Source organism: Rhinolophus hipposideros, assembly GCF_964194185.1.
Source record: "Rhinolophus hipposideros genome assembly, chromosome: 7".
NCBI lineage: Eukaryota > Metazoa > Chordata > Mammalia > Chiroptera > Rhinolophidae > Rhinolophus > Rhinolophus hipposideros.
The window spans coordinates 10,509,421-10,527,916 of record NC_138053.1 but is presented as its reverse complement, the minus strand read 5'-3'; the positions used below and the strand labels follow the sequence as shown (position 1 = coordinate 10,527,916).

The window sequence follows — 18,496 nt, the reverse complement described above, 5'->3', positions numbered from 1 at the left end:
TTTTCTGGAATTTTACATGCATTGAATTATACTCTTGTTCCTTCACTGCACATATGTTTTGAGAGTCATCCAAATTTCTGTGTGGTTTAATCCTATTCACTGATACTGGGCCGTGAGCAGCCGGAGGTCGGCGTGAGCTGCTGTGGGCTGCCACCGGCCACCGTGTGCTGCCATGAGCAGCCGATGGCCAGCTTGAGTGGCCGGCAGCCGGCGAGAGCTGCTGTGAGCCGCCGGAATTGTGGTAAGCTGCGGTGAGCGGCTGAACTGTCGCCTGGCCTGGCGACTGGGTGCCTCAGCCAGGGGGAGCGCAAGGCTCATAATACCAGCATGGGTCAGGGAGCTGTGTCCTACATAACTAGACTGAGAAACAATGGCTTGAATCGGACTGGGGTGGGGGGAGGCAGAAGAAAGGGAAGGAAAAAAAAAGTAATGCCAAACTTTTCTATAATACATGTAACAATTTACACCCCCAACAGCAATAGATGAGCGTTCCTGCCACTCTGTATGTTTATCAATACTTGCTTCTGACAGATTTTTAAAGATTGATATTCTGTAAGGTATAAAATAGTATCTAATTATGGATTAATTTGCATTTCTCTTATTACTAATGTAATTGAACATCTTTTTGTTACCATGGGTTGTGCTTCCTATTTTGTTTGTCTTTTCCTAATCTTAATGTAGTTGAATTGATCAATCTTTTAGGATGGTGCTTTTTATTGCTACCAATTTATGAGAAATTTGTTTTTGTTCTTTCTGGGCACACAACTAGACCACATTTCACAGCTTGTGTTGTTCACTGTAGTGAGGTGACTGAATTCTAACCGTTGGAGTGTGAGTACAGATGATGTGTGCCACTTTTTGTCTTGGCCAGTAAAAGCCCTCACACCTCCATGTTCTTTTCCTCTTTCCAGTTGACTAGATTAGAAAACCCAGGGCATCTTGGAAGCTGTGTATTGAAGATGGAAGAGCTGTCATCAGATTGACTGCTTGGAGAAGAGCCACCCTGGCAGTCATGTTTGTGTGCCTTAAACTGTTACCATGTTTCCCAGAAAATAAGACCTAGCTGGACAATCAGCTCTAATGCGCCTTTTGGAACAAAAATTAACATAAGACCTGGTCTTATTTTACTATAAGTAACATAAGTAACATAAGATTCGGTCTTATGTTACTATAAATTAACATAAGACCCGGTCTTATTTTACTGTAAAATATTAAAATATTTTATAGTAAAATAAGACCGGGTCCTATATAAGACCGAGTTTTATGTGAATTTTTGCTCCAAAAGACGCATTAGAGTTGATTGTCCTGCTAGGTCTTATTTTCGGGGAAACACAGTTATAGGATTGAGAAATGAACAACTATAGCTTTTTGGGTCTATTTTTTAGAGCTGTCATAATTAAGCTAACTTAATGCAGAGTATTAAGATATTCTTTATTAATCTGAGATTAGGACAATACCTCCTATATTTTTTCCCCAAAAGACTTGTAGTGTTTCAGTAAAAAAACCTGTATGAATTATTGAACAAATAACTAAGGTTGATCTTTTAGCAGTTTCTATGTGCTATGTGTTTAGTTGTGTATCCACCCCCAGAAATGTATGTGTCGAAGTTCTAAACCCTAGCACCTTAGAATGTGACTGTATTTGGAAATAGGGCCTTTAGGAGGTGATTAAGTTAAAATGAGGTCACTAGGATGGGCTACAATCCAATCTGACTGGTGTCCTGAGATAAAGAGGAAATTTGGATCCAGATCTATACAAAAGGAAGACCATGTGAAGACACAGGGAGAAGAGAGCCATGTACAAGCCAAGGAGAGAGGCCTCAGAAGGAACCAACCCTGCCAACGCCTTAATCTTGGAGTTCTAGCCTCCAGAACTACGAGAAAATAAATTCTTGTTCTGGCTGGTTTGGTCCTGGTGAGGACTCTACCTGGCGGCCGAGAGCTGCTCTGTCCTCACATGGTCTTTCCTCAGTGAATGTGAGGAGGAGCGAGCAAGCTTTCCGATGTTTCTTCTTAGAAGGACACTAATCCTATTGGATCAGTGCCCCGCCTTAGGAGCTCATTTAACTTGAATGACTTCTTTAGAGGCCCCATCTCCAAAAGCAAGATAGGGAGTTAGGGCCTCAATACATGAATTTTAGAGGGACACAAACCTTCAGTCCATAACAAATGTCTACAAGTACATCAGTAATATGGATACATTTCAAAAATGAAAGTGAAATGAATTAGACACGAGAATATATACTGGGTGATTCCATTTATATAAAGTACAAAAACAAATAAAACTATGTTGCTTGAAGACAAGATAATGCCTTTGGTTGGGAGGTGATTGGAGTGGAGCACAAGGTAGAGGGACTTTTGGGGGCTGGTAATGTTTATTGATTGGGATGCTAGTTACATGGGTGTGTTTTATGACATTCATCTAATTTGTTTATATTGTAAATTGTACTTTGTTACAGGTTTTTTAAAAAACCCAAGGGGTCCAGTGATACAATGCAAAAGACCTTTCCAAAGATCAAGATCTTTAAGATGCCCATAGTCCTTAACTTTAGTACTTTACAAGAATTATAATGATTTCCTGATTCTTTTGGAGTTGCTGTCATTTGAGGAAGTGGCTGGGTATTTCAACAGGGAGAAGTGGGAAGACTTGAACTTGGCTCAGAAGGATATCTACAGAGATATAATGCCGGAGAATTAAGCAAACAGGTCTTACACTCTCCCTACAATTTGGCCTTGTTTGTGGGGTTCTAGATACATATCTATCTAAAATTTTATGTAGGTAGATGTAGATATTTATATTTACAAATATAGATATATATATTTATATATAAAATATAGATATATATATTTATATATAAATATATAAAATTTATATTTATAAATAAGGCCTAGCAGGACAATCAACTCTAATGAGTCTTTTGGAGCAAAAATTCACATAAAACTCGGTCTTATATAGGACCTGGTCTTATTTTACTATAAAATATTAAAATATTTTATAGTAAAATAAGACCGGGTCTTATGTTAATTTATAGTAACATAAGACCGAGTCTTATGTTACTTATAGTAAAATAAGACCAGGTCTTATGTTAATTTTTGTTCCAAAAGGCACATTAGAGCTGATTGTCCAGCTAGGTCTTATTTTCTGGGAAACATGGTAACAGTTTAAGGCACACAAACATGACTGCCAGGGTGGCTCTTCTCCAAGCAGTCAATCTGATGACAGCTCTTCCATCTTCAATACATATATATATATATTATATTTATATCATATATATATATTCAATATATATATTATATTTATATCATATATATATATATATATATATATATATATATATATATATATATATATAATGTCCAAGGCCTATGTATAAAAATATCCATAATCCTTTTATTTCCAATTCTAAAAATCCTAAAATCTCTGAGGGCAAAATGTTTTCTCATAATCCACTTGGTTACCTAACCTGAATTGATCTGAACTCTGGTGGCAAAATAAGATTTAAAGTCCCAGTGGGCAATTTCATGTTCATACATTTTGTTTCAGAAATATTAACATGTTGGATTATGGAGTATTGGCCCAACCCCCTATGTGGTGTTATGTAAATACCTTTATAAAAACTGAAAAATTCTGATTTTTGAGACACATGTGGCCCCAAGGCTTTATTTAGATCAAGGATTTTGCATCTATGTGTACTGGAGATTTTGGAGCTCAGAGTAACATTAACTTCCCCACCCACCTCCACAAGGAAGGGCTTGAGAGGGACATGTGTCACATCAGGAAAGAGTAGCAGCCCTATTGGACTGACAGTTACCCCCTCCAAGCACTTTCCTTCCCCTACTGCCAAGTGGTAGCCATAAAACTCCCTGATAAAACAAAAAAAATGGCAGCTTTGGTTGTATGGATGAGAACTGATCTGGAGATCAGCAATCTGGTCAGACAGAAGATTGAATAACAAGCAGTACATTTAGCTATAGGAGAACCAGAGACATGCCCTAAAGGCTATTTGTGGCTGTGACCAACAGCTAAGCCACATATATAATCTAGTAAGTGGGTCTTGGACAATTAAAAATAATCAAAATGGGGAGCTCAATTATGATAAGCCCTTTGCTCACCAAAAGAATCCAACATGGATTTTGAAGGGGACAGGAGTGCTAAGATAGATTATCTAGACCAATCATTCAAAGTGGCAATGTGGCTCAAGATGAGTGGCCACTGAGTCCCCCAAGCCATGCTGTGCTTGTCCAATGATCCCACATTCCATTATGACACCTGCTAGGTCAATAATGGTTGCCAAAGACTATTCAGAATCCTACCAGAAAGTAAGCATGTGGGAAGAGGGGGGCTCACCTGCTCAGCTTCAGCAGGACCCTCTACTTGGGCCTGGTAGACAGCCCTGCCTCGCGCACCTTCTGGGAACCCTGGATGGTTGGAGACCCTCTGATCCTTCACTCTGGCCAGGCTCCTGACCCTGCAGTTCCCGCTAGGCGGCACCAGGAACTTTCCTTTTAATTTCTGCTCTGGAGAACTTTCTGCTCTGGAGACCTAGAAGTTCCAAGTACGGTGCCCAACCTTCTAGAATAGAATTTGAAAATTTTAAAACGACATTCTAAGACAAAGATTTTAATGACTTTATAACTCTCTCTCCCAGCTCCAGTCAGGTCTTCTGTGACTTTGGTAGCAAAAATCTAGATTTACCATTTTGTCGGACACTGCTTGGTACTATGGGAGAAAACACGTAATAATATGGTTCCTTACTGTTATGGAGCTAATTAAGGTAAGTGAGGTTGTCAGTGTGGGGCTTTCATTGATAAGACTGGTGTCCTTATAAGAGTCACAGACACCAGAGTTCTCTTTCTGCCCACCACACAGGAAAAGCCATGTGAGGACACAGTGAGAAGGCAGCTGTCTACAAGACGGGAAGATCCATCAGGACACCAACCTTTGGCGGCACCCTGATCTTGGACTTCCAGCCTCCGGAACTGTGAGAAAGTAAACTTAGGCTATTTATCCACCCAGTCTGTGGTATTTTGTTACGGCATCAGAGCAGAATAAGACGCTTTATAATCTAGGGATCAGAGATGGCATATACTCGTACACAGTAATTTACTATATGTTGTAGTTTGCAAATGTTTTCAGAAACGAAATTTTAAAGTTGTTTTACAAGAGTGGAATTTTTCCTTTATTAATTTGGTGATTTAGGGGCTGGGGAATGGGAGCTGGGATTAAAAGCAGAGAAGCATTTTGACGAAAGGCACATATGTGGGAAATTCAAGTAGTACATAGGTAACAGTAAATGTCTACAGAAAGGAGAGGAAAAGAATAGAGGAAAACTAAAAATGGAGAGAAGACAGTCCATTCTAAGTTTGCAAAATTCCTATAGTAAAAAGAACACGAGGATCAGTACCTGTACCAGGTTATATATACATATGACTATCTTACTAGCTATCTGACCTGGGGCAAATAACCTTGATAAGCTTGGGGAAAACAAGCTCATGGCCTGCTTCAACTTTTACCATCGCCTCACCCTCAGCCCAGTTCTCTTAATACTAAATCTCATTCAAATAAAAGTTAAATAAATACTCCACATGACCCCCTGAAGCCCGAATGCATCTAAGCCAGCCCTTTCACAGTACCTTGTTGGTTTTAAGGCGGGTCAAAGGAGATAGTATGCACTGCTATTCTACCACATCCAAGGTTAAGGACCTGAGTTTTGAAAGGCAGTTAATTTCATTTTGGTTTTTGTACATTTAGGTAAAAAAGTTAATGTGAGGTGACAAAGCTAAAGTAGAAATCTCAGAATAGGATGTAATTTGGCATTTGCTTCCAGGGAAGGAAATTGGGAAGGTGTATTGAAAGCCAAAACTAGCTCACACACTGATCAAGGAATTCTACCTGGGAACCTAGCCTGAGATTCTAAACAGCAATCCAAATTATGCTAAAATTATAACGGTATTCACTATAGCATTGCTTGCAATAATAAAAGACGACAAATGCTTGAAATGTCCAATAAAAGGAAAATGGGTCAATTGTTACATCTACTTGATGGATTATGGTGCAGCCATTAAGCTTAAAATTTATGAAAACCATGTAAAATCCTTAACACACATTAAAGATATGAAATAGAAAAACTATTTTTATTACATAAAAATATGCACAGAAAAAAATCAAAAGGAAATACAGCGATCCTTAAACAACACGGGTTTAAACTGTGAAGGTCTGCTTATATGCAGACTTTTTTCAATACAGTCGGCCCTCTGTATCTACCGGTTTCACATCTGTGGATTCAGCCAAACACAGATGAAAGACAGTATTTTCAATCCCTGGTTGGGAATCCGCAAATGTGGAGGGCCGATCATAGGCATTTTTCTACACCATTTTATACAAGGGACTTGAGCATATGTGGATTTTCATATCCACAGGGTTCCTACAACCAATACCCATGGATACCTAGGAATGACTGAAATTTCTGGGGTGTCAAAAAGTTATACACAGATTTTGGACTGCACAGAAGGTATAGGTGCCCTTAACCCCCGCGTTGCTCAAGGGTCCATTGTAAATGCCAGTAACAGATCAGGTGTGAGAGTATAGATAATTTTTTCCTATAGTGTTTTCCCAAATATCCAAGAATGTGCTTATATCCCCTAAATTTAAAAAAAGGTTCAAAAAGAATTTGGATGCAATACATGTTACGAGTGTGCAGAACTAGAAAGAGAGTAAGATAGACTTAAGATCTAATCCAAGTTTTTAGTTGTTTAACCCAACAGGGAAAGAATGGGAAAGAGAGACTTTACAAAGCTAATTTTTTTTCAGGTCAAAAATACAAAGTGGCTCTTGTATGCACTGAACTGTATGAGGTGTTTTGGATGATAAAGTATTTGAAATCCTCTCTACCACCTAAGGGGAAAGACAATTCTAAGTGACTAAAATTAATTCTTAGGAAAGTAATTGGAGTGCCAAAGATTTGGTCCCAGAGCAGAGGTAGGAAGAGTGAAGAGACAAGGACAGAATGTCGCATGTCAGCCCTTACTCTTGTCAGCCCTTAGGTCTCCTCCATGGAACCATCTGCTGGAGGGGCTCCCAACTTATGCATTTCTCCTTCATAGTAATACTCTATCAACGTGTGTCTGGAGACTTAAGTCAGACTGAATCTATCTTGGGTATGATGCCCAAGGAAATACGATCCATGATTGACTGAAATACTTCACAAGCCAAAGAATGTAGTTTCTGGGCAATAAAAAAAAAAAAAAGAAGAAGAAAGAAACAAAACAGCTCATGCAGAAGCATGTCAAAATGATGGGACTTTATTTCTATGGATCCTTTGGTGTCGGATAAGGTGTGGACTTTGTCTAAAGCTTTCCCCACATTCAAGACATTTATAAGGTTTTTCTCCAGTGTGAGTTCTCTGGTGTGTAATGAGGGTTGCACTCTGACTGAAGCATTTCCCACATTCAGAACATCCATAAGGCTTCTCCCCAGTGTGGATTCTCTGATGTTTAGAGAGGTCAGAGCACCGTTTGAAGCTCTTCTCACATTCTTCACATGTATAGGGTCTCTCCCCTTTATGGATTCTCTGATGTCTAAACCGGTTGGAAATTCGGCAGATTTCCCCACATTCATTACATTTGTAGTGTTTCTCTCCTATGTGGATTCTTTTATGCCGATTGAGATGTGAGCTCTGTCTGAAGCTGTCCCCACATTTGGAACATATGTATGGCTTTTCCCCGGTATGTGTCCTCTGATGTTTAATCAGGGCAGCACTCTGACGGAAGCTCTTCCCACATTCTTGGCATTCATAGGGTTTCTCCCCAGTGTGGATTCTCTGGTGTTTAAAGAGATCAGAACGCTGTTTGAAACTCTTCTCACAGTTATCACATTTATAAGGTCTTTCTTCACGGACCTGCCTCAGGGCCTCAAAGAGGCCTGGACTGTGGAAATTTTCCTCGTTGTCAATAGATCTGTGAGGTTTCACTACCGGCAGTTTCACTGGATCCAAACTCTGTTTGCACTTGCTCCCGCGTTCATAAACATTAATGGACCTCTCTACTGTCAGGTCATGCTGACAAAGAACAAAGTTTGAACTTCTGGCACTATTCCCAAATTCATTATTTTTGGAGTCCCCCCCTTCTGTGTAACCATTTGTGAGATCTGAGATGCTCGTGAGTCCTTGCTCTTCAGGAGAATGTTCAAGTTTCAGTGATGAGGGGTTTCCTGATTGCTTTTCTACCGTCTCATGTGTATCGCCACACTTGGAAAACATGGGAGCCTTCCCCTGGGACCCTTCTTGTAGCTGCCTCTGTGGCTCTACGTCTAGAATTTCTTGCTTTGGAATCAACTCTTTGTTCTCAGTTCTGGTTTCCAAACCTGAAACATTAAAATGACAAATTGTTGACATTTCATCCTGGCAAGAGTGAAATAAGCAAGTACCAGCAGAAACACAGCCCCCGCCCCAACCTTTTTAATCTCCATGAAACCACTCCTGAAGTTAAATTATTTTAAGTTAACCTGTCAGATGTGCTGACATCTTCCTGTACAAAACCAATTCCTTTGCTTTTATACTTGTGCCTGTACCCACTAAGCCATCTCTTTTCCCCCCGCCCCACTCCACTGTTGTTCGTCACTATACTATGACAGGTAAATTGGGAAGGGGTGTTAAGAGAGGCGGTCTAGCCTTTATCCCATGTCTGAAGGATGGTTTAACAAAAGAAATTCTATTCCTGTGATGAGTTACAGTAGTAGACACACCAGGAGCCTCCATTGTCTGAAGGCAAGGTTTGGGTGGGAGATAAATACAGGACTGATTTGAAACTCTGTAAAGGAACCAGATTCTATCCCCTAGTCCAGAATTCTTGCAGTTTACTCTCCAGGAAGGCTGAACCAGATAAATTCTGGATTGGGGACATCAGACACAGCTAAGAATAGGGGACAGGTACCACTATTATATCAGAATGATCAAGTGAAAAGTGACACCCTAATTAATTGGTAGAACCTCACTACACTGTCCTCTCCTCAGGCTCAAACTACTTGCTCCAAAAGCTTATATCCTCCAGGCAGAAAGGGCAGTAATTTTTACGGTAGAGATTTCATAGGCGTATTCCCTATTGTTTTCCCACTTAGAATAGCACCTGGCTTACTGCAGACACTCAATAAAATATTTGTTGAATAATCTCTCTATGGTAAAACTCACCAACTCAGGCCAAAAGACCTAGAGACACTGACATATGGGAAGGCCCAAATCTACCATCACCTGATGGCCACCCCTATCCTGGAGATCCCTAGTTCACAAGTCCTACCCTAACAAACAGAGATTTCAGTCAGAATTCTTAGTTTGACTATTAAATACAAACAGAAAGTGAAAGTACCAGTAGTTCAAGAAAACCTCTAATAGATATGACAGTGAAACATGTAATGCATGAAATGAGAAAACTTAATAACCTATAACTAGTATTCTCAGATAAATAAGAGAAGATATTGCATCCAGAAAACAAGGAGGCTATAAGAAAAGGAATACTTAAAGAAACAAAAGTTCTTGAAAATAATGAGAGCAAAAATATTTCAGTTTAAGAGTTGGAAAATAAAGCTAAGGAGATCTCATAGATGAAGAAATGGGAACAGGGTGGGAGGAACCTTACAGGCTCAATGAGTTCCAACATCCATCCAACTGAAAGAAATCCCAGAAAGAACACAGTAAAAATGAGACTAAAAATAGATAAATTTAAAAATACTATAAAAAATTCCCCACAACTTAAAGGTATGAGTGTCTATTAAGGCCCACCAACTACTCAGAACAATGAATGAAAGAAAAACAAAACACCTCACACTAAGGCACATCCATGGTGAAATTTCATACTAGCAGGATTAATAAAGCAAAGCTTCTAAAGGCTTCTATACAGAACAGATTGTACACCAAGGATGAATTATTGGAATCAGATTCTCAATAGCAACATCGCAAGCTAGCTAGAAAATTCACTGTCTTCAAAATTCAAAGGTAAAATCATTTCTAACACAGAATGCTATATCCAACTGCTCTACAATCCAAATGTGAGAGAGGAGTAAAGACATTTCTGACACTCAAAGTTTCAAAAAATTTAGCTCCCAAGCATATGGAACACACTGGAAGATGCTCTCCATCAAATCAAGGAGGGTAAAACCAAGGAAGAAAATGGTATGAGATCCAGGAAAGAATTCCCAGGGTAACAGTGAAGGAAAGTTCTAGAATAACAGCTGAGTAACAGGTCTGGAGAAGAAGCCTGTTCACACTGGAGCAGAGGAAGCTTCAGGATGATCTCTCCAACGGAATATGAAGATGATGGCATACCTGATATATGTGAACACTAATGAACAAAAAAGACTGATTTAACTATAATGAGAGAATTATGGACTGCTAAATATGTGTATGTTCGGGGGATAAAACTCTTGTCTTAGTAGGCAGTCAAGAGATAACTGAAATTGGGGGAAAAATAGCAGAGTAGGTATCTTATTTAGAAATATAAAAATAAATACCATTGAAAAGAGTTAAAAACATTTTAAAGTTGTTATGTCTGCAAAATTGGAAACAGGATTAAGACGGGCCTAATATTTCCTAAGACTACTTGAACCATAAAGTAAAAGATTGAAAAAACTGACCATATTAAAAAATTTAATTCTATATAGCAAAAATGCCATAGTGAAAAGACAAGCCACCTGTATAACCAATAAAATAACAAAGGATTTATATCAAAATTATAAAGGACAGCCACAAAGCAATTTTTAAAAAGATAATGCAGGAAAGAAGGGGAGATAAGGATATAAACAGGTAATTCACAAGAGAGGAAACCAGAATGTCCAAAATATATCTGAAAGATACTTAACTCATAGAAATCAGGGTAAGGCAAGTTAAAACCACCAAATACCATTCATTCATTAATCTAAATAGCATTTACCCAGCACCCATTCTGTGCCAGGCACTATTCTAGGCACTTAGAATATATTAATGAACAAAACAGTCAAAAATCTTTCCTATTGTGGAGTTTACATTCTAGATGGGGTGGTCAGACAATAAATAAACAAAACATTGGACAGATTGTTTGAGGGTAATAAATGCTATGGCCCAAGTCAAGCCAGGCAGAGGATCAGTCAGCAGGCTGGGAGGAGATGTGGCAGGCAAACTGCAGTGCTAAACATGACGGTCAGGTCAGACCTCACTGAAAGGTGAAATCGGAGCAAAAACCTGAAACAAGTCAGGGAGTTTGCTTATAGTTTGTGGAACTCTGGAAGAACATTCCAGGCAGAGGGAACAATTAGAGCAAAGACTATGAAGCGGGTTGCCAGCCATGGTCAAGTAGTAGCAAGGTCAGTGGAGCTGGAGCAGAGTGAGTGAGGGGAGCAGGAGATGGGTCGGTGTGGTAACGGCCAGTCACACTGGACATCACAGGCTTTTACTCGGAGTGAAATGAAGAGGGTAGCAGATTGTGAGCGGAGGTGGGACGCAACCTAACATCTCAAAAGGAATACTTGGAGTACTGTGTTAACACATCATGCCATCAGCTGCACACCAAATGTTGACACAGTTGTAGAGAAAGAAGAAACCTTGTATACTGCCGGTATCCTTTTGGACAGCAAGATGAGCAAACACCCCTAAGTACCTTCTCTTCAGAAACTCCTACCGTGTTTCCCTGAAAATAAGACCGGGTCTTATATTAAGTTGTGCTCCAAAAGACGCATTAGGGCTTATGTTCAGGGGATGTCATTCTGAAAAATCATGCTAGGGCTTATTTTCTGGTTAGGTCTTATTTCCGGGGAAACACAATACATATATATGATCACAGGGAGAAAGATACAAGAATGTCCAGTGTGATACTGTTTATGGTGGTGAAAAACTAGAAGCCTTAATGTCCATTTATAGGAAAATGGATAAATGAATCTTGAAATATACACAATGAAATACATAGGTGTTAAAATGAATAAACATCAACATGGATAAATCTCAAAAATGTAATGTTGAGAAAAAGGCAAGGTGCAAAAGAATCATACAGTAATATAATTTATATACCGTAAAAATACTGTATACACATTCACAGGGTTTTACATTTACATGTTTATATATGTATATGTAGAGGGAAAGAATGTGTGTGTATGTGGTTACATAAATGTATAAAAAGAATATAAAGCAAACATGGAAATAATAAATACAACAGGATATTGGTTACCTCTGGAAAAGGAGCATAGGGAACAGCTTTCAGGAAGGGTTGCACAATAGCTATAACATTATTTTGGGGGGAAAAAATGAAGCCAATATGGCCACTACTAAAATTTGATAAACACAGGTGCCCATAATATTTTTTAATACTGTATGTATTTCATTAAAAAATGAACCAAAATAAGCTGAATCTATCACCTAACCGTATAGAACAAAAAAATCTTCCTTGGGTCACAAAAGAGACTCTAGGTCTCTCCACTTATGTCTGTGAATGGCACCGGCTCAGGGAGCGGACTGAAGCCAGCCCCTCTGACATCACACATCGCTAGAGACAAGCAAAGTCACAGCACTTACGCGGCGGGACTGTGTTCCCGTAATCCTTCGGTGTGCTCTCCCTGTAGAAGTCCCTCTGCACTGCGTCCAGATGCTCCCAGTCCTCCCAGGTGAGAGACACAGCCACATCCTTGACCTTCACCAAAGCCTACAACAACAGGAGATCTCTCAGCACCTGCTGCCCCAGGACAGCCTTCCCACGAGTCTCAGGATGAGGCTAGACTCCAGAGAAAGGTCAGCCAGCACCAAGGAGGAAGCACTGAGAATGAAGTAACCACCATGGCTGTTGAGTCTTTATCAGCGAATCATGTACTGATGGGGGAGTTTCAAAGTGACTAATGACAGAGGCTGCCATTCTCTTGCAATCCCAAAAAGTCTGTGAACCATCTACACACTTGAGGTTAAGAGTGAAATATTCACTGCAGTTACAGCCCTGTGATTTATCAAAATGGAAATCTGGTATAGATGAAAAATGTACAGATCACTAGAAAGTCCCAAGTTCCAATGCTGGCCCTGAGACAGCTTCCTCCTGTGTGAAATAGATACAAATATATACCTTAAGAAGATGAAGGTACCTTACCAACAACTCCTCAGTATAATTTCCTTTCCCTTCCTTGACCATTGCACAGTACGATATTATCCAACAAGATAACCTTTTCAGATGGCTTATTTAAATATAAGTTGACCATTCAGAGACGGTAAAGCCATAGTTCTTATAAAGGGAAGGTTTTAAAACTGATGCAGGGAGATGGCTGTCTAGGTTCCACTAATGACTCACAAACTGACTCCAGGGATCTCTCTCAGTGACAAGGAAGGGGAATATATTTTGTTTTTTTCTGCTATGTCTTGTTATATTTTATAGTGTTTTGACATCTTAAAACAAAAACAAAACCACCTTTCTGGCTGTGGAGAGTGCCGTTCCTGGGGCCAGCCAGTTCTTAGAGAGAGCAAAGGACTCAGCTGATTGGTTAATCCAGAGCCGTATCTTCTCCATCTGGCCCATACACTCCAGGAGGCAACATTCCCCCGCTTTAATCATCCCAAGGCCAGGTACCAGGCAACTAGGGACCACTGCTGTAATTTATAGCCCACTGAAATTAAACTAGCAGATCCTACTGTTCCCTCCGCCCTGCCCTGCCTTTCCGTCAGAAACCCCAACACAGGCTCTGGCCTAAGCTTTCCCCTAGCTCCTGTCACCTGCTTGACCGCCCTGGTGTCTTTTCCATGACGTCGTATGGCATGCAGTGCCTCCTGTCTCTTGGACCTGAGTGTGATAATTTTCCTCCCGAGCTTCTCGTCTGTCTCTGTGTAAAGGAAGACCACACTCCTGTGTGTCTTCTCTCCTTTCAATACTCTGAATACTTCACTATAACACTACTTCACTTCTAACACCAGATGTGTGTGTGTTTCCACACGTCAAACAATTCTGCAACACCAGCTGGGTGCCACGCCGTTTAGCGTAATTCTGATACTGCCTACCTGGAGATGGGCTCAGGTCCCACAGATTAAGGGCTCAGTCCTACAAGACTGCCCCCTCCCCAACTTCAGGCACCAACTAGATCAGAGGTTTCCACAACCCCCTCTTTGGGTTCAATTAATTTTCTAGAGCGGCTCCAGAACTCAGAAAAGCAGATGACTTACTAGATTATCAATTTATCATAAAAGGATATTACTCAGAAAAAGGGAGATGGAAGAGACGCACAGGGCAAGGTGTGGGAGGGTCCTGAACTCAAAAGCATCGCTTCCCTCGAGTTGGGGTGCATGGCTCTCCCGCCAAGTGGATGCATTTACCAACCTGGAAGCTCCCCGAACCCCGTCCCATTGGGGTTTTTATCGAGGCTTCATCATGTAGGTATGATCAATTATTAACGCCCCTTCCAGCCCCTCCGCCCTATCAATTGTGGGAGAAGGGGAGTCGCCAAACCGTTAAAAAGTAAAAAGGTTCCTCACATTCTGAGTGGTAGGGAATTACCGTGCTAGCCTCCTGACATCTTTCTTTCCCAAATAATCTACTTAGACAAAGCGGTGTCACAATGGGTAGACAATACTGTCACAGCTGAAGGATCATTTCCTGGTTGGATGTGTCACGGTTTCCCACGTCAACTTTCATGCACATCCTGAAGTGTACACAAAACGTAATGCGGAAAAACTTCGGAAATTCACAGCATTCACACACCTCCGCGCCCCACACTCCCACCACCAGCGCCTCACCTGGGGCGAGGCGGCACCGAGCGCCCCCTGAAAAGCCCGCACTCCCGCGGCCGCCGCCTCCGCGCTCTCGGGGCAGCGCCTCCGCACCCAGGCCTGGAGCTCGGCGGGCAGGATGGCCAGGAACTGCTCCAGCACCAGCAGCTCCAGGATCTGCTCCTTCGAGTGCATCTCAGGCCTCAGCCACCGACGGCAAAGTTCCCTGAGCCGGCTAAGCGCCTCTTCGGGTCCCGCCACTTCCTGGTAACAGAACTGCCTAAAATGTTGTCGACAAGTTTCGGAATCGTGACAGTCCCCTGGTGGGTCGGACTCCCGACCTCCGGCTGAGTCTTCCTCCACTTTAACTATCAAAAGTCCATCACGCAGGGGCGGCGCGGCCCCCCTGGCCCCCCCAGCCACCCTCCAGGTCCCCGCCTCAGCGTCGCTGCCTTGACTTGCGGTGAAGATCGAACTCATCTTTCTTAGGACCCTGTCGACTTTCTCCGAGTTTTGCCTTCAGGTGAGAAGAGAGCAAACGCTGCAAAAACCCAAGAAACTCATGGGCTCTCCCCAAACAGCGGCCCCCTCCGGGACCCCTCCTATCCACAGCTGTGCCACTCACGACCTGCCTCGTCTGGTGACGAAAAAAGCTAGTATCCCAGGCCGGAAGTGCGTCACTGAGTCACGTGCCCACGCTGGGGGGCATTTCCGGGGCCTCTCTAGGCGCCCGGGAGGAGTGGATGCATTTCTGTGGTTATCCTTTCCCGCTCCTTCCAGGGATTCCCTACTTCTTTCCAGGGATTCTCTAGGTGTGTACCTTGCTTTGTAGGGCTTGCAGTCCTTCTGGTTACACAACTAAAGGATACTCTTCTTTTAAAACTTGAATATCATTCTTTTTTAAAAAAAAGAGTTTTATTAAAATATAGCTAACATGCAATATTATGTTTCAGGTGTACGACATAGTTATTCAACATGTATATACCTAAAGAAGTGATCACTGTGGTAAGTCTAGCAACCATCTGACACTGTACCACTCTATCACAATATTATTGACTATATTCCCCATGCTGTATATTATATCCCCATGACTTGTTTTATACCTGGAAATTTGAAACTTATTCCCTTCCACCTCTCCCAATCTTAGTTTTTCAGTTACAGTTGATAATGTAATGTAGTCACACAACAGCCTAGCCAACTGTCCCCCTGTGTCTTTCCTTAAGGAAAGAAGAGTCTGTAAGACTGTGCCTTTCTGGGACTCTGTTCCATCCTTGTGTTTACCCCTTGTGTCTCTCTGTCTGGTCCCCAAAAGATGGTTTGCAGCCAAAGACGGGTAAGATATCTCACGGGAGATACAACCTAAGCCAGGTGGAGCTAAGTGGGGACCCCCAATGAGCTGCCTTAGACAAATATGGGAAGGGGCCTTGCCTTCCCTTCCCCCTGCCTCAGAAAGTCTGTTGCTGGCTCTGGCTTTTCCCTTGCACCTGTCTGTGAGAGAAGTCATGAGGACAACAAAGATCAGTTCTCTCCACTTATCTCAACGGAGCTGTTACGATATGAGAGACTTGACCCTGAGAAGTTACATACCTTAGGTAAGACATCATGGGACCTTGTGCTTTGGCTGTTTACAAAGGGTGATTAGAATAAACATTTTTCTGCTATGATGTATGAGTCTCACAGACCGTGTAAGAAACAATGTTACTTTCTTGTATTTGTATACTTTTCAATAAAAACCTTCAGTAGGCCTTATTCTGGGCTCCAGTCCTCTGAGACTGAGAGACCCCTGGCCTTCTGAGAGATTTAACTGCAATAAGTCTCTGTTTCTTTCTTAAAAACAGAACCCAAACCGCCCCTTCTTGCACTCTCACTACCCGTGTTGCGCTGGACGCGACAATGTAATCTTTTATATGAACTTCAGGTGTACAGCATAATGGTTAGATATTTATATAAGAACTGATCCTCCTGACTAGTCTAGTAACCCCCGGCACTACACATAGTTATTACCATATTATTGACTATATTCCCTGTGCTTTACTTTACAGCCCCATGACTACTTTGTAACAACCAATTTGTACATCTTAATCCCTTCCTCCTTTTCAACCACCTGCCCAACCCCCCTTCCATCTGGCATCATCAAAATGTTCTCCTATCTATGAGTGTGTTTCTGTTTTCTTTGTTTGTTATTTTATTCTTTAGATTCCACATATAAGCAAAATCCAATAGCATCCGTCTCTATCTTTCTGACACACTCCACTCAACACAACACCCTCCAGGTTCGTCCATGCCACCACACATGGCAAGAACCCATTCCCTTCCATGGCTGAGCAACAGTCCATTGTATATATGTACCACCTCCTCTTTATCCATTCTTCCATCGAGAGACTCCCAGGCTACCTTCATATTTTGGCCATTGTAAACAATCCTGCAATGAACATGTGGACACACACGTTCCCCTTGAAGTAGAGTTTAGGGTTTCTTCAGATAAATACCCAGAAGTGGGATTACTGGGTCCTTCTTTGTCTCTTGTTATAGACTCTGTTTTGAAGTCTATTTTGCTGATATAAATATTGCTACCTCAGCTTTTTTTAAATTAATTTCCATTTTCATGAAACCTCTTTTTCCATCCCTTTACTTTCAGTCTATGTATGTCTTTCTAATTGAAGTGAGTCTCTTGTAGGCAGCATATGTAAGGGTTTTGTTTTCTTTTGTGTGTGTGTAATATGACCTATTTCATGTTTATTAAGCTTTCTCTTTTTTTATTATTAGTTTCAGGTGTACAAAATAATGTAATAGGTAGACATTTATATCCCTTACAGTGATAACTCCCCTCCACCAATCTACTACCCCTCTGACATCGTATATACCTGTTACATTTCCACTGATTCTATTCCTTATGCTGTACTCCACATCCTGTGAATATATATATATATATATATATATATATATATATATATTTATTATTTATTTATTCACAGTTGACATTCATTATTATTCAGCTTCAGCTTCAGGTGTACACCGCAGTGCTCAGGCACCTGCACCATCCCTGAAGTGGTCTCCCTAATGAGACAAGTGTCCATTAAATACCCTACAAAATCTTTACAACTATTGATTATATTCCCCAAACTGTCTTTCGTATCTCCATGGAAATCTTGTGGTTACCAAATTGTGCTTTCTAATCGCCTCACCTTCTCCTGCATCCCCACCCCCTCCCACTGAGCAACCCTCAGTTTTTTTTCTATATCTCTGAGACTGTTTCTAATCAGTGTGTTTGTTTATTCTATTCTTTAGATTCCACATATAAGTGAGATCATATGGTATTTGTCTTTCTCCATTTGACTTATTACACTTAGCATAATGTTCTCTAGGTCCATCCATGTTGCAAATGGTAAGATTTCATTCTTCTTTATGGCCGAGTAATACTCCATTGTATAAATGTACCACAGTTTCTGAATCCAGCCATCTACCGATGGGCATTTCGGTTGTTTCCATGTGTTGGCTGTTGTGTATAGTGCTGCAATAAACATAGGGGTGCATAAATTTTTTAGAATTGGTGTTTTGGATTTCTCTGGATAGATATCTAAGAGTGGAATTGCTGGGTCATAAGGTACTTCCATTTCCAGGTGTTTTTTTTTTAAGTTGTAATTTTTTTTTTTATTGGAGAAGGGGAACAGGACTTTATTGGGGAACAGTGTGTACTTCCAGGACCTTTTTCCAAGTCAAGTTGTTGTCCTTTCAGTGTTAGTTGTGGAGGGCGTAGCTCAGCTCCAGGTCCAGTTGCTGCTGCTAGTTGCAGGGGGCGGAGCC

At 41.1% G+C, this 18,496-nt stretch overlaps 1 protein-coding gene across 1 annotated transcript; it reads right to left on the bottom strand.

Annotated features, from left to right (window-relative positions):
• Positions 1-5,159: 5,159 nt before the first annotated feature.
• Positions 5,160-15,366, bottom strand: ZNF394 (zinc finger protein 394). Its single transcript, XM_081054365.1, has 3 exons — positions 14,720-15,366; positions 12,530-12,656; positions 5,160-8,361 (listed from the first exon to the last, which is right to left on the bottom strand). Exons 1-3 carry the CDS (start codon positions 15,170-15,172, stop codon positions 7,286-7,288), a joined length of 1,656 nt encoding a protein of 551 aa, XP_080910491.1. The 5' UTR covers positions 15,173-15,366; the 3' UTR covers positions 5,160-7,285.
• Between the last annotated feature and the right edge of the window lie 3,130 nt (positions 15,367-18,496).

Excerpts from the sequence above, each read along its gene's own strand:
- ZNF394 (XM_081054365.1), bottom strand. The coding sequence starts at position 15,172 with ATGAGTTCGATCTTCACCGCAAGTCAAGGCAGCGACGCTGAGGCGGGG. Across the intron at positions 12,657-14,719 it reads TCGGTGCCGCCTCGCCCCAG|GCTTTGGTGAAGGTCAAGGA; the intron begins GTGAGGCGCTGG and ends CTGTTGTTGTAG. Across the intron at positions 8,362-12,529 it reads CGGGAACACAGTCCCGCCGC|GTTTGGAAACCAGAACTGAG; the intron begins GTAAGTGCTGTG and ends TTAATGTTTCAG.